The sequence below is a fragment of the Myxine glutinosa genome, chromosome 8, assembly GCF_964187855.1.
Source record: "Myxine glutinosa chromosome 8, kmMyxGlut1.1, whole genome shotgun sequence".
NCBI lineage: Eukaryota > Metazoa > Chordata > Myxini > Myxiniformes > Myxinidae > Myxine > Myxine glutinosa.
The window spans coordinates 80,451,387-80,479,029 of NC_136268.1; the positions used below are offsets into that span (position 1 = coordinate 80,451,387).

At 45.0% G+C, this 27,643-nt stretch overlaps 1 protein-coding gene across 1 annotated transcript in view; it reads right to left on the minus strand.

The window, feature by feature from the left end:
• LOC137414186 (prosaposin-like) overlaps window positions 1–27,643 on the minus strand; it is a 95,773-nt gene that overhangs the window by 54,432 nt on the left and 13,698 nt on the right. The window contains exons 5-7 of the mRNA XM_068099684.2: window positions 24,268–24,402; window positions 4,503–4,646; window positions 4,120–4,176 (exon numbers count right to left, since the gene is read on the minus strand). Of these exons, the coding sequence (XP_067955785.2) occupies window positions 4,120–4,176; window positions 4,503–4,646; window positions 24,268–24,402 (336 nt within the window). The remainder of the gene's footprint in view (window positions 1–4,119; window positions 4,177–4,502; window positions 4,647–24,267; window positions 24,403–27,643) is intronic.

The following is a 27,643-nucleotide window of genomic DNA, read 5'->3' on the forward strand; positions in this document are numbered from 1 at the left end:
ATCTCCGGCGGGGAGTGACACGCCCTCGGCTCGTTAGCTCCGCCCCAGATGGAATCGGCACGTCGCCTCTCATTGGGTGCGTGCGGGGGGGGTTACCGGCTCCGCCCTCGACGGGGGACTGACAAGGAGCCCCTTCGTGGTAACCCCGTGGAGCGCATGGTCCGGCGCGCATTGTCAATGGCGGCTAACCGAGCCGGTGTGATGACGCACACTCCCCCCGCGCAGCGTCGTTGTTGTTGTAATTGTTGTTGTAGTTGTAGTTGTAGTTGTAGTTGTAGTTGTAGTTGTAGTTGTTGTTTGGGGAAGAAGATGGAAGGAGGTATGGGAAAGGTCCTAAACTCACTACTGGTGCCATATAATCACATTCTGGTGCAACGAAGAGTCATAATTAATGGAAACGAGTCCTTAACTGACATAGACTAAGAATAACTAGCAAGATGTCCGAAAGTTGTCTACGTGTGATGCGGTGGACCTGGGCACGACATTTAATGGGGGAAAAAGGGGAAGGTCGGCTCTACTGATTGTTGTTTACAGACAATGGGACTAGGGAATGGGGGATTGGGGATAGTTGGGGAGTATTGGGGAAATAGGGGAATATTTACAAGCGGATATGGAGGCCAAATTCCATATTCGCAACAATATATATATATATATATATATATATATATATATATATATAAATATATATATGTATATATATGTGTGTGCATGTGTGTGGGTGTACATGTGTGTGTACGTGTGTGTATGTATGTATATGTATGTATATGAGTGTATGTGTATGCATGTGTGTGTGTGTGTGTGTATATGTGTATGTGTCTGTGTGTGCATATGTGTGTATGTGTATATGAATGTGTCGGTGTACATGTGTGTGTGTACGTGTGTGTGTGTACGCGTGTGTGTGTGTGTGTGTGTGTGTGTGTGTGTGTGTGTGTGTGTGTGTGTGTGTGTGTGTGTGTGTGTGTGTGTGTGTGTGTGTGTGTGTGTGTGTGTGTGTGTGTGTGGATGTGTATGTGTGTTTGCGTGTGTGTGTATATATGTGTGTGTGTGTATGTGTATATGTGTATTGTGTATGTGTGTCGGTGTACGTGTGTGTCGGTGTACGTGTACGTGTGCGTGTGTGTGTGTGTGTGTGAATAAGAGACCGAATTGTGAGATACAGAAATGAAAAAACGAGGTGTGTGTGTGTGTGTGTGTTTGTGAAACAGGTGCAGCATCTAACTCAATATGTCGAAATGTCACACATGTCCATGCCCGTGGGATTCCCACGGGTGACCCCCACTAGTTTTGTTATATTGCAGCCTTATGCTGAAATCGTTTAAATTCATTTTTTCCCTCATCAATCTACACTCAATACCCCATAATGACAAAGAAAAAACAGGATTTTAGAAAGTTTTTGCAAATTTATTAAAAAGAAAAAACTGAAATATCACATCGACATAAGTATTCATACCCTTTGCCATGACACTTCAAATTTAGCTCAGGTGCCTCCCATTTCTCTGGATCATCTTTGAGATGTCTCCACCTTGATTGGAGTCCACCTGTGGTAAATTCAATTGATTGGACATGATTTGGAAAGGCACACACCTGTCTATATAAGGTCTCACAGCTGACAATGCATATCAGAGCAAAAACCAAGCCATGAGGTCGAAGGAACTGCCTGCAGAGCTCAGATACAGGATTGTGTCGAGGACAGATCTGGGGAAGCCTACAAAAAAGAATTTCTGCTGCATTGAAGGTTCCCAAGAGCACAGTGGCCTCCATAATTATTAAATGGAAGAAGTTTGGAACAATCAGGACTCTTCCTAGAGCTGGCCGCCCGGCCAAACTGAGCAATCGGGGGAGAAGGGCCTTGGTAACAGAGGTGAGTAACCTTGGTAAAGCCCGCTTGTAGTTTGCAAAAAGGTACCTTAAGGACTCTGAGAAACAAGATTCTGTGGGCTTTCATGTGTCTTTCACTGAGGAGAGGCTCCGGTCTGGCCACTCTGCCATAAAGCCCAGATCGGGAGTGTTGCAGTGATGGTTGTCCTTCTAGAAGTTTCTCCCATCTCCACACAGGATCTCTGGAGCTCAGCCAAAGTGACCATCAGGTTCTTGGTCACCTGTTACCAAGGCCCTTCTCCCCCGATTGCTCGGTTTGATCGGGCGGCCAGCTCTATCTATGAAGAGTCCTGGTTGTTCCAAACTTCTTCCATTTAAGAATTATGGAGGCCACTGTGCTCTTGGGAACCTTCAATGCAGCAGAAATTCTTTTGTAGGCTTCCCCAGATCTTTGTCTCGACACAATCCTGTCTGAGCTTTGCAGGCAGTTCCTTCGACCTCATGGCTTGGTTTTTGCCCTGATATGCATTGTCAGCTGTGAGATCTTATATAGACAGGTGTGTGCCTTTCCAAATCATGTCCAATCAATTGAATTTACCACAAGGACTCCAATCACAGTGCAGAAACATCTCAAAGATGATCCAGAGAAATGTGAGGCACCTGAGCTAAATTTCAAGTGTCATAGCAAAGGGCATGAATACTTATGTAAATGTGATATTTCAGTTTTTTCTTTTTAATAAACTTGCAAAACTTTCTAAAATCCTGTTTTCTCTTTGTCATTATGGTGTATTGAGTGTAGATTGATGAGGGAAAAAATGAATTGAAACGATTTCAGCACAAGGCTGCAACATAACAAAATGTGAAAAAAGTGAAGGGGTCTGAATACTTTCTGAATGCACTGTATATAGACTAACTAAGGCAGCCTCCCCATGCCTCGCCTTTGTTGTACTATTTTGTTTTCTCCCTTTTTGTACAATCTGCTTTCATTATACGACCCATCACTTCCACATGAATATACACAGAAATATAACGTCCATCAACCTCGTGTTGGATTTCCAGCACGTTGGTTCGAGCTGTGAATTTCAAACTCAACGAGAACCTTTTATTCAAACTCAGAAAACATTACGGATAACCAATTGCTTCTGTCTTCTTCAGACTAATGAGTGAGTCAGACAAAGCCGATTTGGGCTTATTTAAAATGGCGAGTTGAGCCAATGCCAGTGGGTAAAAAGGTATTAAAGGGTATTTGGGGTCCTCAGGGTCTTCCAGGCATAAAGGGTGTTGGGGTCTAAAGGGTCTTCAAAGTATTAAAGGTCTTGAAGGTGTTCGGGGTGTTTAGGGTCTTTGGGTTATTCGGGGTTTTGAAGGATATTCAGGGTGTTCAGGGTAATCAAGAGTCTTAATGGTGTTGTGGGTCTTTGGGGTCTGAGGTGGTGGATGAATATACCCTTAGGACAATCGCTGGGTCAAACTTGGTCTGTTTGCCAAATTTAGTGGTTGTCCGCCCAGCGGTCTTTGCAAATAACCTCTTTGCAGTTGAAAATAAATATATTTATTTATTTGCTTGTCATTACCCGTGGACCGGTAGCTCTTCCTCCGCAGACCAGCAATTAAGAATCTCTATTGTTGTGTGCAGAATATGAAAGCAACTTCCACAGCCAAGCTCGACTTTGTCATCAAGAAAAGCAAGTAATGGTTTAAGGAGGCGTATTAATTGAGGTTTAAGGATTATTAAGGTTTAAGTTTAATTAAGGTTTAAGGAAGCTTATTTGAGGAGGTTTAAGGAGGCATTTGCCTGCATCTCAGAAAAGGTTGCAGAAAATATTTGAGTATTTTGGATCCCTTTTGAATGGGAAACCTTGATTTGGGCTGTCAGGATAACCTAGAGGTATGCACACTCATCTCTATGCCGTCTAGCCCAGGTTCAAATCCCAACCCAGATATAAACTGTCATCCCGGTGTTTCACAGGCAGGGTGATTCATCAATGTGTGTGCTGTGCCTCGGATGGATGTTAAACTGGGTGTCCCATCTGCCAACATTAGTTAAAGATCCCACGGTATCTTTCGTGAAGAGTATGTGAGCTATCACTGGCACCCTGAACAAATTACAAATTCCTGCCTGGACTTCCTGAGTCCGAATGGTGACGAGACCAGAACTGTAGCCTCGTAACTGCTTCGGCAGCACCAGGGCTCTGCATAGGGCATGTTACATTATGAGCCTTGATTTGCCAATTTTTCACACAATTGGCTGTTTCTGACACCACAAGACTTGCTGACAATCAACACCACCTGATAACTCACCATAGAGAGAATAAACTTCAGTGCCTCTGGAGTAAATTTGTTGATGTAGGCCTTGCACTAAAAATGTAAATGACAGACTAGATTAGAGCAAGAACAAAAGCAATCAATCGATTTTTGTACGTGCCCAAGAAGTAAACAAAGCTATCCTACATCGAGAGCAGGAAAGCCAAAGTTTGATATCAGCGATAATTTTCAACAAATTGTTTCGGTTGTCAACAGGGTTAATTCGCAATGGATCATGACAATTTAGGCATTGCAATTCTTATTAAAACAACACAAAATATGAGAATACAAGCATGTACATATAAAACGTTATTATCTGAACTAGAGCAGCCTTTTTGTTTTTAAACGAACATCATACAAAGATTACGAGCTTAGCATACCTGCTCCGAAATGCCAGGTGGGAAGAAGTCACAGTTCTTGAGGATAGAATTCTTGAGAGCTTCAATAAAGGACCCATTCTCCTTGATCTCTTTCTGAAGGTCAGTCAAAAATTTATCACAATCCTGACAAACAGAGCTGGGAACCTGCAAAAACAACAGAACAAGATAAAGAGGTTACAAAATGGATGAAAAACAAATGCACTCAACAACTTGCATTGCTCACCGAAACAAACCTTTAGTAACTAATACCCAGGTGTTTGCATCGCCCCTTTTATGTCGTCTCGCAAATCATTGACAAGTTATCAATACCACTTCTCGCTTTTCATCGTCTCAACTTGGACATAATTACCTTGCGCTCGCGATGCGAAAATCGGGGTAAAGCGATCGGTTGCGTGCTTACATGTGGCGTACGTCTCGGCATCTTTCAAATCCATTTTCTCAGCAACCGTTGGTCCGATTGACACGAAATTTTGCACCATAGGAGCGGCGACTCCTGTATAATTTTTAGTGACAATTGTGACGTCATAGATCACGTGGTACCGACGACATATTGGACAAACGTTGCACCTCCACATCTCCAAAACAACGCAATGGAAATAATTGAAACATGGTTCATCATCGGGTACTCCCCAAGGACAATAAGATACTTTAATGATGTCAGCGGTGCCTTCATTACGGCGTCATAATTCGACAAGTACAACGCTTGATCCCATTAGTATGAAATTTTCATTTTCTCTGTAACTGTTAGTCCAATGAACATGAAGTTTTCACAATAGGACCACCTCTCCTCCTGTATAATTTTTAGTGACCATTATGACGTAATAGGTCATGTGGTATGGGCGCCACCTTGGAAAAACCGAAAAACGGAAGCCTCTCCTCAGTGAAAGACAAATGAAAGCCCACTTGGAGTTTGCAAAAAAGCACCTAAAGGACTCTGACTGAGAAACAAGATTCTGTGGGCTTTCATGTGTCTTTCACCGAGGAGAGGCTTCCGTCAAGCCACTCTGACATAAAGCCCAGATCGGTGGAGTGTTGCAGTGATGGTTGTCCTTCTGAAAGTTTCTCCCATATCCACACAGGATCTCTGGAGCTCAGCCAGTGACCATCGGGTTCTTGGTCACCTCTTACCAAGGCCCTTCTCCCCCGATTGCTCAATTTGGCCGGGCGGCCAGCTCTAGGAAAGAATCCTGGTTGTTCCAAACTTCTTCCATTTTCGAATTATGGAGGCCACTGTGCTCTTGCAAACCTTAAATGCAGCAGAATTTTTTTGTAGCCTGCCTCAAATCTGTGACTCGCTTTCCCCAAATCCTGTCTGAGCTCTGCAGGCAGTTCCTTCGACCTCATGGCTTGGTTTTTGCTCTGATATGCATTGTCAGCTGTGAGACCTTATATAGACAGATGTGTGCCTTTCCAAATCATGTCAAATCAATTGAATTTACCACAGGTGGACTCCAATCACAGTGCAGAAACATCTCAAAGATGATCCAGAGAAATGGGAGGCACCTGGGCAAATTTCAAGTGTCATAGCAAAGGGTCTGAATACTTATGTAAATGTGATATTTCAGTTTTTTTCTTTTAAATAAATTTGCAAAACTTTCTAAAATCCTATTTTCTCTTTGTCATTATTAGTGGGGCGGCTTAGCCCAAATATTCAAAAGAATTGTGCATTTTGTGATACAAGCACCAAATTTGGCACAAATGTACATTAATATTGTTGCGGATATGAGATTGGCCTCCATCCATATCCGCTTGTAAATATTCCCCTATTTCCTCCATACTTCCCAACTATCCCCAATCCCCCATTCCCTAGTCCCATTTTCTGTAAACAACACTCTGTAGACCCGACCTTCCCCTATTTCCCCCATTAAATGTCGCATCCAGGTCCACCGCATCTCACGTAGACAACTACAGGACATCTTGCTAGTTATTCTTAGTCTATGTCAGTTAAGGACTCGTTTCCATTAATTCTGACTCTTCGTTGCACCAGAATGTGATTGTATGGCACCGTTAGGAAGTTTAGGACCTCCCAATACCTCCCCGCAGCTCTTCCTCACGGTTCAGCAACAACAACAACAACAGCAACAACAACAACAACAGCAACAACAACAGCAACAACAACGGCGGCGGCGGCGCGGGGAGTGCGCGTCCTCACTCCGGCTTGGTTAGCCGCCATCGAACATGTGCTCCGACGGGGTTACCACGTAGGGGCTCGCTGTCAGCTCCTCGTCAAGGGCCGAGCCCGGTAACCCCCCGCACCCAATAGAAGCGGCGGACCGATTCCATCTGGGGCGGAGCCAACGAGCCGAGGGCGTGTCACTCCCCGCTGAGCATGCGCAGGAAGAGGGAGGTGACGTCAGATGCGCCCTCAGCTTGGAGAGAGAAGGCCGCCACCTCCGAGCGCTGCAATACCTCCCCGCATCTCTGGACCGGACCGTGTTGATTCTGCCCCTGAGCCAAGGTGCACCTTGTGCTATCGACTGCCTGTCCTTCCCTGCCATCAATCCCTGTGTAAGTCAGTCTTGTTCCGTTTGTCTGTGGTCTGTCGGGGATAAGATAAGACTGTGTCTAAGTGCCCATCTTTTCTGTGCTTTACCTCTTACCTTGTAATCTACCCCTTTTCTGCATCACCAATTATATCCTCCTCCAGAGGTCTTGAGAACTGTACCCCCTTGTGTCGTTTCATTTATCCCAGCCGGTGTCCTTTCCTTCATTGATTTAGCGTAGCGCGATTCGGCCAACGTTCGAGTGGAATCGGGCGGGATCGGGTTCTAATCGGGGAGTAACTGTTCGGACGCGGTAATACACCACCGCTCGGTCAATATAACATCTGTCCGCGATCCGCAACAATTGGTGTCGAGGAGTGAGATCGGACCCGAAGCGCGCTTAACGCGCTCAAAATTACAAGTGACCGAAATTTGTTTTGTTTTAAAATAAAAACCCGAATTTTGAAAGTCGCGCGATGGCGGATCAAGACGGCTGGGTTCCGGTAGAGGAGAGTGAGGCAGGGTCGATCCAGGACCAAATTGAGGGACAAGAGGAGAGCGAAGCAGTGAGGGCGGCAGGTTCGCAAAATGGCGCCTCGCACATGGTTACGGCGGCCGCACCCGCTGCACAAGTGGGAGGGATGGCCCAAATGCAGGCCCTCATGGAGCAATTTATGGTGCAAATGCAGGCGTCCCTCAAACTGCAGAGTGAGCAATTGGGGGTAATGGGGAACCGGATGGATGCTCAGGGTGAGCGATTGGAGGGCCAAATGGGGGTAATGGGGAACCGGATGGATGCTCAGGGTGAGCGATTGGAGGGCCAAATGGGGGTAATGAGGGACGAAGCGAGGGGTACAGGTGAGGGATTAGACAAGAAATTAGAGGGGTTAGACAATGGGATAGAAGGGGTGAAACATGGGTTAATGGGGGTGGAAAATAGAATGGCTGCCCAGGAGAATCAGATAGAGGGAGTGAAAAATGGGTTAGAGGGGTTAGAAAACAGTATGGAAGGCAAATTGAGGGACATGAGGGACCAAGCGGAAAGGGAAGTTTAAAAAATGGGGCAGCAGATAGAGGGGGTCAGAATGGGGGTAGAAACTAAATTGGATGCTCACAGGGAGGAAATGGAGCAGATGAGGGTGGCATCTGGGCAGGAGATGCAAGTGATGGGAGAAGAGATCAGAAGAGGTGTGAGTGAGGAGGTCGGAGGAGTGCGCGAGGAGGTGAGGCACTGCAAGGAGCGCATGGAGAAGGAGGTGAGAAAGGGGACTGTAAAATTGCAAGGTGGTATAGAGGAGTTGACGCTGGGAGTAGAACAACTGACGGAGGGACAAAAAGGACTAACGGAGCAGGTTCAAAAGAACACTGCGGTAATAGGAGGGTTAAAAGCGACACAAAATGACCTAAAAAATGACGTGATAGCGACACAGAGGCAATGTCAGATGGTACGTGAGGGACTGACAACGAGGTTGGACGAGGTGATAGAGGTAATGGAGACGAAGGACCGGCAGGTGAGGACGCACATAGAAACGGTCAAGGTGGCCTTAGAGGACGAGCTTGAGGAGACGCACCGGGAAATAAAAGAGGTGAAGCAGAAATTAGAAGAAGTGGAAGAAGGGGTGAGCGAAATGAAGAAGCGATGGAGAGGGGATAAGAAAGAGATAAAAGAGGAGATAAAAGAATTGGTCCAAAGTCTGTGTTCGGATCGTGATGATGTGCTCATTAACCGGATGAGGGATTCGCAGGTGATGGAGGAGAAGCGAAGAGGAAGAGGACCCGGTGTAAGTGGTGACCAATATGGTCGTGCGTATGATGCGCCAGGTGATTTAATGAGCTTGGGGGTCGAGATGGACCCGGGTGTTCGTGAGAGGCCGTTGGTGAAGTGTGCGACAGGTCTGGTGTGCGAAAAAGGAGGTGTGCGAGAAAGTCCGACTCTGGGGTGTGTGAGGAAAAAGTGCGTGCCAAGGAGTGAGGGTGCTGTCGAGAGTGAGTCGGTCCTAGCGCGTGTGCGAGGGAGCACATGGAAGCGCGTAGTGAGGAGTGTTACGGAGGGTGTAAAGGGAGAATGCACGCCTGTGGTGAGTGTTACAGAGGGTGTGACGGGAGAGTGTGCGCAAGAGTGTGCGCGAGAGAGGTGTGTAACGGACGGGTGCATGAGGAAAGAGTGCGCTGTCGAGAGTAAGGGTGAGTGCGCTGTCAAGAGTGGACGTGAGAGTAGTAAGAGTGACACGGAGCGTGAGTTGGTTGTGACAGGTGAGAAAGGATGTACACCTGGAATGGAAGGATGCACACCTGGAATGGTAGAGCGTGTGTGGGAATGCACGCTGGAATTGGTCGTGAGGCACGTGGTTGGGTGTGCGAGTGAGGGCACACCTGTGATTGTCACAGAGGAGGTGACCGAGGAGGGGGCGCGAAGGTGTGTTGGTGAGGTGTGCGACCAACGAATGTGTGCCAAAGTGTTCGGTGGTCAGGTGTGTGACCAAGGCTGGGAGTGGAATGAGTGTACCTGGGTGTGTTAGAGAAGGTACGACCACCGGAGCCAGGGGAGTCAGTACACTCCGTGGATGAAGATTTGTTTCTTCAATCCCCGGAGGAAGGGTAGGTGCCCGAAACTCACCTCTCCCTGGCAAGGCCCGGGGGTCGTCCTGTCGCAAGTCTGTGACGTGGTAGTAAAAATCAAAATGGGGCCACGAGCCCTCCCTCGGATCGTCCACGCCGACCGAATAAGGCCTTACACCGGCGAGCAGGCGCCCCCGTGGATTGCCTCGGCTTTAGATGCCGAGGCGGGACCCAGTACCTCTGAATAAGGGGGGCTTATTAGTGCCAGAGGACTGGGGGATTGATGAGCGATGGGCCCGGTGGGTAAGGGTGGCATCCCTGCCACCCTTCCCATGAGTGGGGCAAATGCGCAATAGTTTATGGGGTTGATGGCAGTGAAAACTAGCCCGGGTGGGTTAGGTTATATTGTTAGGGATCTAGCGAAGATGACATTAGGTAACGTTAAGGTTTAGATCGTGACTGATACCTGTAGTGGGGACGCAGGTAGATTAGAGTGGATGATAATGACGAGGGAGCGCAATAGTGTAAAGGGACGACTGGGAAGCGCAAGTTTCAGAGGGGAGTAGTTAGATGAGATGATGCTGTGTGAGAACTGGACAGGTGTGTGGAGCAGTGAGTGTTGTGGATCAGCGCGAATGCGCTTGGGGGAGAGAAGGGTGCAGGCGGCACCAAGTATGAGAGCACAGCTGTGCAAGTACAGGTGTGTGGAATATATGGAGCAGAGAATGACTGGTGTGGAGAGAGTTGGAGTAAGTGGTATGGAGTGGTGTGCATGGTGCGAAGGTGGGAATGGGGGAAGAGTGGACCCCCATCACGAGTACCCGGGGCGGGTAGTGTAAGTGTTAGGTAGAGGGTATAGGTAAATTGTGGTTGGATATTGGCATTTGTGATGCGGTTGCAGAATGGTATTGTGGATGGGTGCATTAGTGTTGTGGAAATGGCTGGGCGTGTAGCCTGTTAGTGTGTGTAGTTGGTTTGGGCACTCCACCACTGTGAGGATGTCGGCCAGGTAAGGCCGCAGGTGGGCTCTGGGAGCCGTTAGTGTCAGTGGGTGCCTGAGGATCCCGGGTGTGGATCGGGCAGCCCGTGCCAGAGAGGGCACTGAGGGGGTGAGAGTGCGAGAGGGCCTTCCCCAGTTAGTTAGGTTAGGGTGAGGAGCAGGTAAGCTCGGGTGGCAACTACAGTGGTGGAGGTGTGCAGGTGGGTAGACCTGCTGGGAGAGCTACACGTCACAGCCCAGAAATTGTGCGAGGGCACCGGGAGATGAATCGGGGGAGTGAGACCCCAAATTGAGAAGCACCACAGTTTGGTCAATGGGAATTGGTTTTTAGAACCCATAGTGTAAGTTGGCCAATGGATTGGCAGGGAAAGACCCCGGGTAATGTAAAGTGGTTAAAGTCATTTAGGAAATAGTTAGGATTGATGAACCTGTCGCACCATACGCAGCCACTTACCTGAGGTGATGATGATGACTCCACACCTGTGTTTTCTTTGTTCTGTGTGCAGGAAAGGAGAATTGCTGTGTGGATTTGTGAGACGCATCACGACGTGGATGAGACATTGGGGTGATTCCATCTCTCCCTCCTTAGGAGGGACTGATGATGAATTGGTGATGGCAAATTTTGATGTTGAGTTGGAAATGGCAAATTTGATTGGTTAGGAGGGAGAGAAGACGAATTTGGTTTATGGGAGGAACGGGGAAGACAGTAGGGACGTTTGTTGATGTGTAAAGTAGATGCTTATGGGTAGTGTTGTGTTTTGTGGATACAGTAAGGGGTAAGGGAGGGGCAATGTAGGTTACCTGGTGGGGGGGGGGGGGCGTACGGTAGGAACGTACCTGTCTCACCTGGTTCCCATGTGCCCCTAGTGTGCATTACCTGGTATTGCGTGCACTTTTGCGCCCTTACCACCTTACTCACTTGTTTTCTTTTGTCTCCCACCTCCGAGGATCTGGCTTTGGGGCAGAGAGAGAGGAGAGAGAGGTGCTGGCTCCGCAGTTGTGGGCCTGTACTTTCGCTGCTTGCTGCCTGGATCGATACACCATATGGACCGCAATTTTTGTGGCCGCCCACAATGGACCGCAGTTCTTCTGCGGGCAAGCACCACCCGTGGATGGACCTCTGGGTCAACGTGGCACCTATGCCATACAGGTGAACCACTTATAGTTGGCCCCCTGACGGCCACAATTTAGAAATGGACGCGGTTGGCGCCTTTCTTTATTTCTAAGGAAGCCAGAAGGCCAAGTGCTCCATGAAGGCAAGACCAGCGGCAGAACATCGGCCGGCTGCGACACCACCGGTGACTATGAACACTTTATTGGTGCACCGGATGGTGCTGACTGTGTATGGGGTGGTGCTTTTGGTGCTTGGACGGGGTGCTCTGCACATTATTAAAGGCCGTAGGGCCACAGAGCACTCGTGGGTTGGTGTATCGATGCTGGCATGCGTGCTCTCTCTATGCATAACATCTGCATGTGTTCCTCAAAGAACAGGTCCTGGATCGTAGTGTAAATATCAGTGCAGTCTTGTGTAAATAATGCTCCCTACCGGCTGTATGTTTAGTTTGAGGCTTCTTTCCGCGATTCGGTTATCCTGTGGGTGTGTTTCTGTGAGGAGAAGGCTGCAACGTCGCAGGGGGACATATTTACTCATTTGTGAACATCTGTAAAACTGTCGCACTCAGGGTTGAGTTAATAGTAGAGGGAACTACATCTGAGTGCCACACTAAAGTAAGTAAAAATTTATCGGGTCGGGCCGCCCCGAGGTAGAGAAGGGTGCAATGTTGCGGATATGAGATTGGCCTCCATCCATATCCGCTTGTAAATATTCCCCTATTTCCTCCATACTTCCCAACTATCCCCAATCCCCCATTCCCTAGTCCCATTTTCTGTAAACAACACTCTGTAGACCCGACCTTCCCCTATTTCCCCCATTAAATGTCGCATCCAGGTCCACCGCATCTCACGTAGACAACTATAGGACATCTTGCTAGTTATTCTTAGTCTATGTCAGTTAAGGACTCGTTTCCATTAATTCTGACTCTTCGTTGCACCAGAATGCGATTGTATGGCACCGTTAGGAAGTTTAGGACCTCCCAATACCTCCCCGCAGCTCTTCCTCATGGTTCAGCAACAACAACAACAACAGCAACAACAGCAACAACAGCAACAACAACAACGGCGGCGGCGCGGGGAGTGCGCGTCCTCACTCCGGCTTGGTTAGCCGCCATCGAACATGTGCTCCGACGGGGTTACCACGTAGGGGCTCGCTGTCAGCTCCTCGTCAAGGGCGGAGCCCGGTAACCCCCCGCACCCAATAGAAGCGGCGGACCGATTCCATCTGGGGCGGAGCCAACGAGCCGAGGGCGTGTCACTCCCCGCTGAGCATGCGCAGGAAGAGGGAGGTGACGTCAGATGCGCCCTCAGCTTGGAGAGAGAAGGACGCCACCTCCGAGCGCTGCAATACCTCCCCGCATCTCTGGACCGGACCGTGTTGATTCTGCCCCTGAGCCAAGGTGCACCTTGTGCTATCGACTGCCTGTCCTTCCCTGCCATCAATCCCTGTGTAAGTCAGTCTTGTTCCGTTTGTCTGTGGTCTGTCAGGGATAAGATAAGACTGTGTCTAAGTGCCCATCTTTTCTGTGCTTTACCTCTTACCTTGTAATCTACCCCTTTTCTGCATCACCAATTATATCCTCCTCCGGAGGTCTTGAGAACTGTACCCCCTTGTGTCGTTTCATTTATCCCAGCCGTTGTGTCCTTTCCTTCATTGATTTAGCGTAGCGCGATTCGGCCAACGTTCGAGTGGAATCGGGTTCTAATCGGGGAGTAACTGTTCGGACGCGGTAATACACCACCGCTCGGTCAATATAACATCTGTCCGCGATCCGCAACAATATGTTGCGAACATTTTCAGATATTGGGCCACTTGAAATTCTCATGTCCGCCATATTGGATTTCAAAATGGCCGCCACTTGAAATCTACATTTGCTATTATCTCTGGACGTAATGCAGCTATTGACTTGATTCTGGTATCTAAATGTATGTTTTTGGGGGCAAGGAATCCAATGGTACCAATTTCAACTTAATATTATCTATCACAGTCTGTTATATAATTTTATTTGGAAATTATCTAGGCAAATATTGGATTCAACACAATACTTTGAAAAGAATGTCTTAGTTCTGTAAATATAAATAAAATAAAAAACTATACTAAATCACTAGTAACAACTCAGACAAGCTCATATATACTGGCAGTCTAAAATATAAATTCATATCCCATTAGGAAACAAAGTGACCCATTCATTTGTGTTTTTCATATGCATATTTTATGTAACATTACATCCATATTGTCAATAAATATAGTGTAGCAGCATAGCAAACCTGTTGTGCATTTTGTGATACAAGCATCAAATTTGGCACAAATGTACATTAATATGTTGCGAACATTTTCAGATATTGGGCCACTTGAAATTCCGTAATTTTTTTTTTCAAATTTTTTCAAATTTCGTAATTTCAAATTTTTCGGGTGACACCGTCACAATTTCGGTCTTCGAGGCCGGCCGATATAGTGGGGCGGCTTAGCCCAAATATTCAAAAGAATTGTGCATTTTGTGATACAAGCACCAAATTTGGCACAAATGTACATTAATATGTTGCGAACATTGTGTGGTCAGCAATGAAGACGAGAGTCTGAATTACATGTATGCAAAAGACCTTGTGAACCAGTGAAGCAAATACACGGGTAAGCATGAATTAAATCTAGGGCATGATATAATTTCCATGATGTTTACCTCTACACTCAATGGTGGAAGGAGGTAATGTTTGGATCCCAGCTTGTCTGTATGTCTGTTTGTCTGTTAGTCCACAAAATTCCAGACAAAGCTTGTAGTAGTGGTAGTTGTAGTGGTAGTGGTGATAACAGAAATTGTTATATAGAACTGAACTTATATTATTATTATATGCAGAAAATAACTTCATTTCTATATGCCCTGCAGTGGACAGGTTAATTGGTTTATGCACTGAAGGGGTCACCCTGGTGTGCACTGCTGTGTTCTGCCTCACTGAGTTGTTCAGGTATGATGTACTCAGCACAAGCTTCCGGTCGGCCCGGAGGTGGGGGTGCGGGGCCTGTCACGGAACGTCAAAACAAACGGCCTGCCGGGGCCGCCCAGAAGTCGGGCGTGAGGGGCGCGTCCACTAATGGAACGCCTCTCGCTTCCCAGATCGAGGGCCACGTGGTCAGGAGAACCTCGTCCCTTCCGGTCACACTTTGCCTATCGGCCGGCCTCGAAGACCGAAATTGTGACGGTGTCACCCGAAAAATTTGAAATTACGAAATTTGAAAAAAAAAATTACGGAATTTCAAGTGGCCCAATATCTGAAAATGTTCGCAACATATTAATGTACATTTGTGCCAAATTTGGTGCTTGTATCACAAAATGCACAATTCTTTTGAATATTTGGGCTAAGCCGCCCCACTAATACCAAACATGCATAATCCCCTTTTCCTAGACCCTTTAAGCCATCTTTTGTGTTTCTAGAATACAGAAATTTCTTGTATAGGCTTCCATCTGTCTTGTTTCCTTAACAATGCACTGTAGCATGTCTTTAACAATGTTTACAAACATGACTCCACTACATGTCTTTAATCACAGCCCTGACCCAAATAAAAGAGTAGAGAGGCTGCATGTGTGTTGACCCACATCAACTGTGTTCTTTGTGTGTGGCTGTGTTTAAATCACCTTGTGACTCCACATAAATGAGTTAATTACATACAATCTGGGCTCAGCTAGACAACATTGTGTGGTCAGCAATGAAGACGAGAGTCTGAATTACATGTATGCAAAAGACCTTGTGAACCAGTGAAGCAAATACACGGGTAAACATGAATTAAATCTAGGGCATGATATAATTTCCATGATGTTTACCTCTACACTCAATGGTAGAAGGAGGTAATGTTTTGATCCCAGCTTGTCTGTATGTCTGTTTGTCTGTTAGTCCACAAAATTCCAGACAAAGCTTGTAGTAGTGGTAGTTGTAGTGGTAGTGGTGATAACAGAAATTGTTATATAGAACTGAACTTATATTATTATTATATGCAGAAAATAACTTCATTTCTATATGCCCTGCAGTGGACAGGTTGATTGGTTTATGCACTGAAGGGGTCACCCTGGTGTGCACTGCTGTGTTCTGCCTCACTGAGTTGTTCAGGTATGATGTACTCAGCACAAGCTTACCTGATACACATGTGTGCTGGCTAAAACCACTTGTCTGGTGGGCACGACAGAGGCAGGTTGTCTAATAGCCAACCTGGTCTTACCTTTTTGGGGTTTATCTGAAATTCTTACTATAAGGCTTTAAATTAGAAATGTTTTATATAAAGTAGTATTTTGAGTGAAGTGTGTATTCCACACTGACAGTTTTGACATGTTCTGAATTTAACACGAAGGCTGTAATTAACAGAACGGGGTATGTCTGGAAAATGTACTGTCCAACCTAATAAGAGTTCAGACTGATTTATATTTAAATCTTGGCTGTGTAAATATTGTAAGAATTTATGAATTCAAATGTTTTGTAAATATTCAATAAATTTGGGAATATTTTTTAACTAAAGAATCTCATGTGATTTTATTTCTCTTCTTGCCTCCGGTATGGGTGAAAATTTAATTCCAGCATAATCTCACAAAACTAATTCCCTAAGTGTGCCAAGCTAAATGCTCTACGATATAGAGGAATTATCCTCCTCTCCATTAGTATGGCGGAGGAAACCCCTCTATCTATATATATAAAGTAGAGTTGGCCTCTGTGTCTGTATCCTGATCTATCTATGATCTCTAAGATCTCGAGAACCCGTGGACGGATTTGCGAGCGGAAAGTACTGTTCGACTCGGGATGGTCCCAGGAATGTCACGGAGACATAAACATTTAAAAAATTTCGGGTTTTAAAATTAGCGTATTATTAGCACTAGCAGAAGAGAGAGGGATTCGAAGGGAGGGAGCGCAGCGCTTCTAGCGCTTCTGACTACAGCACACCTTAAAATTAAAAAAACTTCGGGTTTTAAAATTAGTGTGTTACGCGTAATTAGCGCTAGCAGAAGAGGGAGGGAATCTAAGGGAGGGAGCGCAGTGCTCCCTCCAGCGCTTCTGTTAGCGTAATTAGCGTATTTCGGAACGTTAATTTTTCAACTTCATTATTCGGAATCAGTACGTCCCAGAGAACCTTCGTAACGTTAATTTTTCAACTTCATCCGATTGACATGGGACCAACGGCATGTGACAAAGAGTGAAACATACAGGCTACATTTATTTGACGACAATGAGTTCCGACTTCCGACCTCGGTGGGATGACAGGCTGAGTCAACCCCCCTGGTGTGAAGGGGGAGGAGGAGGGGAGGGGGAAGAGAAGGGGAGGGGAACGAGGGGGAAGGGGATGGGAGGGGGGGAGGGGGAGGGGGAAGGGGGGAGGGGGAGGGGGAAGGGGGAGGGGAGGGGGGGGAGGGGAAAGGGGGGGGAGGGGGAGGGGAGGGGCCCTTCTTCCCCTGGGCACCCCCGCACCCTTCCCTCCCCCCCTTCCCCTCCCCCCCCCCTTCCCCCCATTCCCCTCCCCTCCTCTTCCCCCTCCCCTCCTCCTCCCCCGCTTCCCCCTCCCCCCTCCCCCCCGTTCCCCTCCCCTCCTCTTCCCCCTCCCCTCCTCCTCCCACTCCCGTGCAAAGCCGGGTACCTCTGCTAGTTATATATATAACAAAATGTTAACATTATATCATTGTATCGTTGCAGATTCAGAAGACAGTTCCACCATGTCCAAGAGCTTCAGACTAGCTGATGTTGAGCGAATTTCACCATCAACATCACAGCACCTCACCACAACTGACTGGAAGTTATGCCTTATATGTCAAGAGGACAAAACGGAGACACTGACCAAACCTGACCAATCAAAGAGAAAAGACATTGGGAGTGGGTACAGTTCACTCGCAGAGAACTTGGTCAAATTCAGTGAACTTGGAGAGCTTCCAGGATCATTTCACCTGGAAAGACTCGATGATGGTCATGGCATTGAAGCTGCGATGGTTGCACATGGTGCAAAATATCATCAGACATGCAGGCTCCAGTACAACAACACCAAACTGCAGAGAACACAAAAGAGAGCACTCAAGAAAGAATGTGAGAGCGATGAGGAACAAGCTGCATGCAAACGCACCAGGTTACATTCACGCTCATCGAGTACAGAGAAGAAGGTCCCAGAAAATTGTTTCTTCTGTGAACAACCTGCTGGGGCTGACAGTCTTCGGAAAGCTGCAACATTCCAAATGGACAAACGGGTGCGTGCCTGTGCAACCCTTCTTGGTGATACAGAACTGCTGAACAAGAGTGATCTCCTCACATGCTTGGAAGAAGTCTCCGACGCAAAGACAGAGACTCCCGTCACGACCTGTATTGTGCTTGATGGAGCAGCCATCGTCCAGATGCTGAAGCCGGCTGCATCAAAGACCTTTGAAGAGTATGCACAACAGATCTTCATCCCATATATGTCCACGAAGCTGCAAACAGTGTCACGCCTGGATCTGGTCTGGGATACTTACCTTGCTGATTCACTGAAAGGTAGTACACGTGCAAAGCGGGGACAAGGTGTGCAGAGACGTGTGGTGGCTGCCGCAGCCATACCAGGAAACTGGCAGAACTTCCTACGAGTGGACAGCAACAAGACCGAGCTGTTCAGGTTCCTCTCAGTAGCTCTCATGGAATGGTTTGACCAGGAGGACAAGCAACTCGTCATTACTGATGGAGAGGCAGTGCTCAGCAAGCCACTACTGCCAGATCTGACCTCACTCGCCCCATGTAACCATGAAGAGGCTGACAGTCGGATGTTGCTGCATGCATCTCACGCAGTCCAGCATGGACACCATGCAATACTCATCCGGACTGTAGACACCGATGTTGTGGTGCTGGCAGTGTCCCTGGCACAGGAGTTGCAACCAGAAGACAAACTGTGGCTGGCATTCGGAACAGGCCAGAGTTTCCGATACCTAGCAGCACACGAAATAGCAGCTGGATTGGGACGAGAGAAGGCTCGTGCACTGCCAATGTTCCACGCTCTAACTGGATGCGACACTGTGTCTAGTTTTCATAGACATGGCAAGAACACTGCGTGGGCAGTCTGGACGGTACTGCCAGAACTCACCGAGGCGCTGCTGCTGCTGTCCTCTGCACCTCGTGACATACCAGACGATGCAATGCGCATCATCGAGAGGTTCGTGATCCTGTTGTATGATCGAACCAGCAAATGCACAGACATTGACAAGGCCAGGAGGAAACTTCGCAAGGAAGAACAATGTGCAGCTCATCCCTCCAACGAAGGCAGCTCTGGAGGAACATGTCAAGAGGGCAGTGTATCAAGGTGGACATGTGTGGGGTCAGATACTGCTGCCAGCACCAGAGCTCCCTCCACCAACCAACTGGGGTTGGTCAAGGACTGGAGAAGGACAGTACACACCTTACTGGACCAGGCTAACTGAGGCAGCTCACAGCTGCATTGAGCTGGTTTCTTGCAAGTGCAAGAAAGGGTGTGTGAGGCGCTGCAAGTGCAAAAAGGCTGCCCTTCAGTGCACAGCCCTCTGTGTGTGTGAAGGGGACTGCACATGACGATGAGTCAACAACATACATGTACTTGTGGCAATGCTGAACTTGTTAACATGACACTGTTTATGTACACGTATCTTCAGTACCGGTATATACCTAGCCTCAGATACCAGTACACCTAGCCTCAAATACTAGACCATGTAGTATGTCAGTATTATACCTAAGACATTTACAGAACTAAGACATTCTTTTCAAAGTATTGTGTTGAATCCAATATTTGCCTAGATAATTTCCAAATAAAATTATATAACAGACTGTGATAGATAATATTAAGTTGAAATTGGTACCATTGGATTGCTTGCCCCCAAAAACATACATTTAGATACCAGAATCAAGTCAATAGCTGCATTACGTCCAGAGATAATAGCAAATGTAGATTTCAAGTGGCGGCCATTTTGAAATCCAATATGGCGGACATAAAGAGAGAATTTCAAGTGGCCCAATATCTGAAAATGTTCGCAACATATTAATGTACATTTGTGCCAAATTTGGTGCTTGTATCACAAAATGCACAACAGGTTTGCTATGCTGCTACACTACATGGGGTATTGAATGTAGATTAATGAGGGAAAAAATGAATATAAACGATTTCAGCATAAGGCTGCAAAATAACAAAATTTGAAAAAAGTGAAGGGGTTTGAATACTCTCTGAATGCATTGAATACATAAACACCACACACACGTTTAAAGTGTATGTGCACATAACTGATAAAATAAAAACTAAGAAATATCTCTCAGAAATTTCCTGAAACTCGGTGAAATTCGATGACATTCACTCGGTGAATTCACTCGGTTTCTCGGTGAAAATTTTCCTTTGAGCGGTGTATAATCGCTCCGAACGAAATATCTCTCAGCAATTTCCCCGTCTGTTAATTTATTTATTTTACATATGTGAATTACACGTCCATGCACACGTGAAATGAACATGTGGGGCATGTGGAACATGTGGGACATCACCCCCATGTCCATGCAAAAGTGGACATGGGGGTGAAAAATTCAAATACATCAGAATCAAACAAATTTGGTCTCTAATGAAAGCTGAAAGTCTATATTTTACTGTTTTAAAGTCAAATACAAATTTTTATTTTTTTCGCGCATAAAATCGGTGATTATGTAAATGTCATATTTTTTCCAAAAAATGGGGAAAAATAAGAAAATTAACTGCACCCTGTGTGTAATAAATAATGAAAAGTAATGTTATTTTTTATTGTATTAAGTATTTAGATTGTTTAAAGGATATCTAACATTTTTTTGTTCTTTGCAGTATTTGTTACACTTCAGTGGCTTCGGATATTTTCCCCTCTGAAATGTCCTTCCGTTACCATAAAAGTACATATTTTTAATATATTTTCAAAACTTGCAGGAGAAAAACAATGACAATACCAATGCAAAGCAAGTTTGGGTAGGCCTACAATATTATACCACTCACGTCACTTTTTGCCCTTTCCCCTATTAATTATAACCAATTAAGACTTGTCCTTCTGTTGCCATAAGGTGGTAACGGAAGGACAAAAAAATGGTAACGGAAGGACAGATAGGCTATTGTTTTTTTTCATTTTTCACTCTTCACACCCTGTTAACTACTTTGTTGTTCCCTCCCTCCTTTCTATCTGTTTTTTCAAAACTTTGACACCCCTACCTATCTATCTTCCAAGTTGCCCCCCTTTTGTGGATACACATCCTGGTTCTATTGTCATCGTGTTTCCATTGTATGTCATTGTATGTCAACAGTTTCAACTGGCCACAGCTAGCCCTGCCAAATCACCTGAGGTACATGTAACACCAAGCGCATCTGGGAGCACATCTAATAATGACATTGACAACATTCGTGTGGGCCAGTGGTGCGTTGTAGAGTACGATGCAGAACTATTTGCAGGAGAAGTGAAAGAAGTCGGGGAACATGGAGATTACAGAGTATCGGTGATGCATCGGGCAGGGCACAACTGGAAATGGCCTAAGCCCCAAAGACGACCTGACATTTTATATTAGAGACAAAATAGTTATGCTGCTAGATTATCCACTCATTGCCAACAACAGAGGACATTTCAAATTCACAGCCCAGTTCTAACTGAAAACACACAAAATTGTGACCAATTGGCAAAACTGTACATTACACTGCACTGATTTCTTGCACTTAATCAAAGGGACTGAAGCCTAGTGATTGATACATTTTTTTTGATAGACAATTGCGTAGTATACAAAAGTTAATGTAGTTTAACTTGGGGTAACAAAGTGCACTGGATTATGTGTTGAAAGTAATATTTTTGCATATTTCAGGCACCACATGATTTTCGTTCAATGTATTTGAAGTGTGATATTTACAGTTGGAAAATGATATTTTGAACTTCTAGATAATTTGATTCTACAGTAGTGATAGAAGAGGTTTTGCTGTTGTGTACTTGTACGAGTAGCTCCATCGAGTAGGTTTATAGTTTTAATTATAAGTTAATAACTGCATGTGAAATTGTGACAAAATATTGCATGCAAAAACGCTGTGCGTGATGGTGATGTTCAGAGTGCCATTGTACAAAAGTAATCAATACATGTGCACTAAATTTGCGTTACTATTTTCAATTGGCTGGCCGTGCAAACACGTATTGTACGCAGAGTGTATGGCAATGCAAGTAGTAATTCCTTTGTATTCATTACTACCTGATCGTTAGCCACATGTTTAATTAGTTCGTAATTAGGATAGTGTGAACTATTTTTAAGATTATTTTTTGGTCATATATGTTACATTGCACTTCGTTATTTGCATTGCATTGCCCTTTCCAGCAATTATTTGTATCATATAGTGACCAGAATTTCACTTTTTGTACAGCAATAGAGCATTTCAATTGTCCTTCCGTTACCGTCCTTCCGTTAGCGAATCTTAATTAATGTTTGCCTTTGTTTTGAATCAACGAAATGTCAATTTGTCAAGTGGAATGTGGCAGAATATTCACAAAACATCAGAGATTGTATTAAGTAACTTTAAAACATTGGCATGGAAACTTCAGAGTTTTGAAAAAATATGCATTGGTTGAAAAACCCATGTCCGTTTTGGCGTCCTTCCGTTACCGACCTCATTAATATGCATAATATGTAAACAAAAGATAACAGTGATCAAATTTTTGGTGGAATTGAGAGGTTTTATGTGTTCTCACATAATTATGGTATTTGATTGATTTTAACAAATAAAGTCTGTGATATATGTGTTTGAAAGATGAAAAATTGTGTTTGAATGTCCTTCCGTTACCGTGGAATTACCGTGAACCTTTTTAATTCCGGATAATAATGTTGAATGAAATAAGAACGAAGAAATATATGTCGGCATAATTGTTGACGTTTTTGTGACGACTGTCAAACGGAAAGGTAATATATCCCAACGGAAAAGAAAAAGCGAATTTTTAATATACTAGGGCATGCCCGTACTATATCTATATCTAAAATTATATCCCCCCCTCTATTTACATGAAATGGTTTGGTCCATGAAATGTTTTGGTTCATTCGCAACGCCAAAGCGAACGGCGAACGCTTTACATGAAATGGTTTGGTTCATGAAATGTTTTGGTCCATTCGCAACGCCAAAGCGAACGGCGAACGGCTTGCGAGTACAGTGACAATCCCCCCGGGGTTTTAATTAGTTTTAAAACATCGTTTAACGCCAACATAGCGCCAACATAGTTTGCCGACGGGAAATAAATGAATACGCTCTCAAATGTGCCATCCGAGGCAGAGTGTGTTCGCCACGTTCGGCACACGCGATAGCTCGCTGCTCTCTGATTGGTTGAATCGTTTTTTGGACATAGCTCGGTAAGTAATTGTCCGATTAATATGAAACCTTGAAAAGGCACATCCTCGGGTCCCCAGCAATATACCTGGCAAGTTTCAAGTATATCGGACCTGTGGTTGTCGAGAAACAGCGGTCACAGACAAACAAACGTACAAACAAACAAACACACAGAGATTACTGGAATTATAGATAGACTAGGGCATGCCCGTACTATATCTATATCTATATCTAAAATTATATCCCCCCCCCTCTATTTACATGAAATGGTTTGGTCCAAAGCGAACGGCTTGCGAGTGGTGACAATCCCCCCCCTCTATTTACATGCAATGGTTCGGTCCAAAGCGAACGGCTTCCGGAGTTTGGTAAAGAAATCGCCATCGCGTACACAAACGCGCAGGAAAGCGAATGAATCGCAAATTCGTTTTTATTAGTTGTAAAACATAGTTTAACGCCAACATAGTTTGCAAACGTGAAATAAATGAATACGCTCTCAAATGTGCCATCCGAGGCAGAGTGTGCCCGCCACGTTCGGCACACGCGATCGTTCGCTGCTCTCTGATTGGTTGAATCGTTTTTTGGACATAGCTCGGTAAGTAATTGTCCGATTAATATGAAACCTTGAAAAGGCACATCCTCGGGTCCCCAGCAATATACCTGGCAAGTTAAAAGTATATCGGACCCGTGGTTGTCGAGAAACAGCGGTCACAGACAGACAAACGTACAAACGTACAGAGATTACTGGAATTATAGATAGATGTCGACATTTTGCCGTCTGTCATGTTGGGCGGTGTATGATACATCGTTCCGAGATTTTTTATACATCTCGGCATTTTCCCGTGTGTGCATTTATTTTTTCAATTATTGCTGAAACCGCGTTTAAAACCATCGATAAAAATGAAATAAGATGGTGAATTGGAGATAAAATCGTGAGGATGACTCAATGAATGGGCTTTATTTTACAGGCCTTCGAAAAATGAAATGATATATCGAATTAGAGTTGAAATAAAACAGAGAGCAAGACACCATGGGCCTAACAAAAGGGCCTCAAAGCTATGCGAGTTAATAAAATGGTGGATATTTGTTTATGAAGCCTCTCCCAGAATGGGTGGAGCTACTCTCTAAACGGAGTAAGGCACACCCCCAGACAGACGGATCACCTACGGGTATTAGAATATAGATATTCCAAGGAGGGGATAGGATGGAAGGGTGGACCAATACCAAAATATCTATGGTAGTAAGAAGTCTAAAGTTCAAGTTAATGTGAAAAGCTGCGTGACATCAGGGAATAAATTATATGAACATGACACTCACCTGCACAGGTGCTCCACGAATGAGGATTGGTATGATGTTGGTGAGAAGAGGGCTGCTCTTGGGAACATTTGATGGAGCAAGAGACTCTTGGAGGGACATGCACAAGCCCAGAGAACGGCATATTGTACCCGGTTTCTTGGGTGGGTGGGGTTAGGAAGGGTTGGAGGAATAAAAAGTGGAGAGAGAGAGGGAGAGAGATCAATTTTAAGCTTGGATAATGTGTGGAAAATATTTAAAACTAGAACGGCACTCTGACGTCACGACGTTGACTGATATGCGTCCGCTCACATTAGTAAATTACAATACTTGTACCAAGTTTGATTTAAATCCATTCAGCTGTTCTCAAGTTATCACATTTATACTTGACATGACCTGACCTTTGACATCTTGACCCCAAAATTTAATCAGTTCATGTTTACATCATTATACATACCTGTACCAAGTTTTAAAGCTGTTCACAAGTTATAGACCTATTACAGACTTTGACCTCAAAGTCTAATCAGTTAATCTTTACATCATTATACATAACTGCACACAGTTTGACTAAGATCCCTTCTGCCGTTCTCAAGTTATCGTGGTAACGAAAACCTATCACGGATGGACGGACGGACAACCTAAAAACATAATGCCTCTGGCGACCTCATCGGTGGAGGCATAAAAACTGGACAGACAAGAATCACAAAATATGGTTCAACAGAAGGTGGACAGCAGTCAGCAATACTTTTCATGGAATAATTAGCAAAAGAAAGGGAACTACAAACTGCACGTGGTTTAAAAACAAACAAACAAAAAAAACACATGAAGTGCCACAGTCATTTTGGAAAGGTGTCTCAATGTTTGGCCTCTTGGTATCCCAAAGAGAAACCCTCTTGCAAAATACATTAAGGGAAGAAAAAGTCAAAAACATTCGAGGAATGTACTCAATGTCTCATTACAACTGAATCAAGTGCAGACAACCCCATGATGTGACGTGGACATTTGATTGGAAATTTCCTCAGTGGAAAGAAAAATTGGCCGGCACTCAAAATTATATTACATCGCACAGCCAAGCTACATCGGAGCTACTTAAATTATCTCAAGTGTGTGAAGTTTTTGCATCTGCAAAGACATCAAGACCAAACATTCAAGGTCGGGATTCAAAAGGCTAACAGGAATTCTTCTTCCATTACAATCTACTGCCAAGTTTCCCCCCCCCCCCCCCCCCCAATGTTTTTTTCTCATCCCTCCTTCCAACAACTTCTTCCCTTCACACCAGGTCAAATCAAAGTTTTTAAATGACAATTGTATAACGTTTAATCTTCCTATGCTCTCATTTCCAAATGTCTGTCTTTCCCCAATACCACCTCCTATTTACTTCTGCCACCGAAGGTGGATGGAGGTTGTGTTTTCACCCTTGTCCGTTTGTCAACAGGGTATCTCATAAGGTTATGGACGGATTCGGGCAAAACTTGGGAGACACGTTGGGTGTGTGACAAGGACAAATTGATTAGATTTTGGTGATTATCCAAATACAGATCTGGATACAAGATTTATTTAAATTTTCCAAGCGATTCTTCACCATTGAGCGATAGGGCCAAAAAAGACATATAGCATGATATTTCAAAAAGTTGTGGACGAGTTATAACAAAACTTGGCGAGTTGGTTAGGTGACAACAAGACAATGAGATTTTGGTTCAGGTCCGGATCCAGATCCGACCTATCAGTGGGATACAAAATGTAAACTGTTCAGCCTGGCGGAGGTATGCACTCTACCGAGTGCAATTCTAGTTAATTCCTGAGTTGCTCACAAACAAAAACCCGATGTCACGTCACGTTTATACAATGCCGTGTTTCCATTCATCACCCTTCTCCCATCTCAATTGTCATGTCAGTCTTCACTTTTCTGATTCTGACAAGTTTTTTTTTTTTTTTGTAATGTGTGCAATTAACATGGCAGACCCTTCACGCAAGTGAGTACCCTCCACACACCATCTGTATAACCAGGCTGCCACCCCTCCCCACCGCCATCCTACTCAGTGTTCCACTGATCTTCAAAATCCCCCAACCCAACTCCCTCTTCTTCTTCATATGTGGCGATTCCAATTGCCACCAGTTAATGAGCTGGGAGTTGGAACCTAATCACAACCATGGCATGGCAGCAAGGAGTTATACGACTTCATGGGCTTTACCCAATCTGTGAACTTGCCTTCTGGATTTCTACCAATGACAATTCCTTCCCCTCTTGACCTGGTGACGAGCAACTTTCCTTCCACTGCTCTAATCGTTCATCTGATGTTTTCTAATAATGTGAGTAAACATTTCTCAGGTAGTTGTCAGTCAACTGTGCACCACAGAGCCAACTAGCAGGGACTGCACGCTGCCTTAAATATTGATTTTTCATCTCTGATGACCCTGATAAGAATTCTGCCTTAAAAATTATTTAGGAAAAAAGCTCATTCACAGAATTAAGACATATTGTCTACAGTTATCGCACCTATCCTCTCGCTCCTAGTACACAGAATCCTGCAGAGGTAATTGCCTTCAACCAACCAGCGTTCGAGACGAGGACGAGTGAGTGAGTGAGTGAGTGAGTGAGTGGGTGGTATGTCAGCCATCTGTTCACAGAAGACAAATCCAACCAGAGGGAAACTCAGATCTTTCCACTAAGTCCACAACAACTGCATGCCCACTCTCAGGAGAACCATAAAACATCAGGCAAACCTCAAGGCTGAACTCTTGGACCATCTTCTTCCTCAAAGACCTGGTGGCACCTTTAAAGTCTGTCTCATGTGTATGCTTCCTCTCCATCCCATTACTCACCAAAATGACACCAAAAACAGACTCGGTCCACAATGTTGAATGTCTCAATTTTGTGTGCACCTCCAAATCTCCTGTACAAAACACCTCAATCACTGTGTACCTACCCTAGTCTTTCACACCAAACTGCTCCTTCTATAGAAGACTTGTATACCATAGAAAAGAAGGGATATTCATGGGGAAAATAACAGGGGCATAGAAATGGCCCCTTTATACGGTATGTGCCAAGTGGCAAAATATATTTTTAAAAAGAAGGGCCATTCAAAAAAATCTCGTGAGCATGCTGTACCACCCTTATGTTCTTAGGAGGAACAAAGTAAGGCTCTAGAAAACTTCATATAAAGGGGAGCCCTACATCTGGCAAATAAAATACTTTTACGTTTGTGAGGGTGTAGGCAATGGATTACCTTAGGGCCAGGTAGGATTGTGTAGGGTATTGTGCTGCGTATGTCGTGTAGCCACCTTGATGCACACAAGTCAGGCCGGATGTCGTGTAATGTCGTATCATTGTCCCCATGGCGAGGGGAGGGGTTATATTAATTAGGTATAGGTTAAGGGTAAATCCTCTATGTAAAAGGCC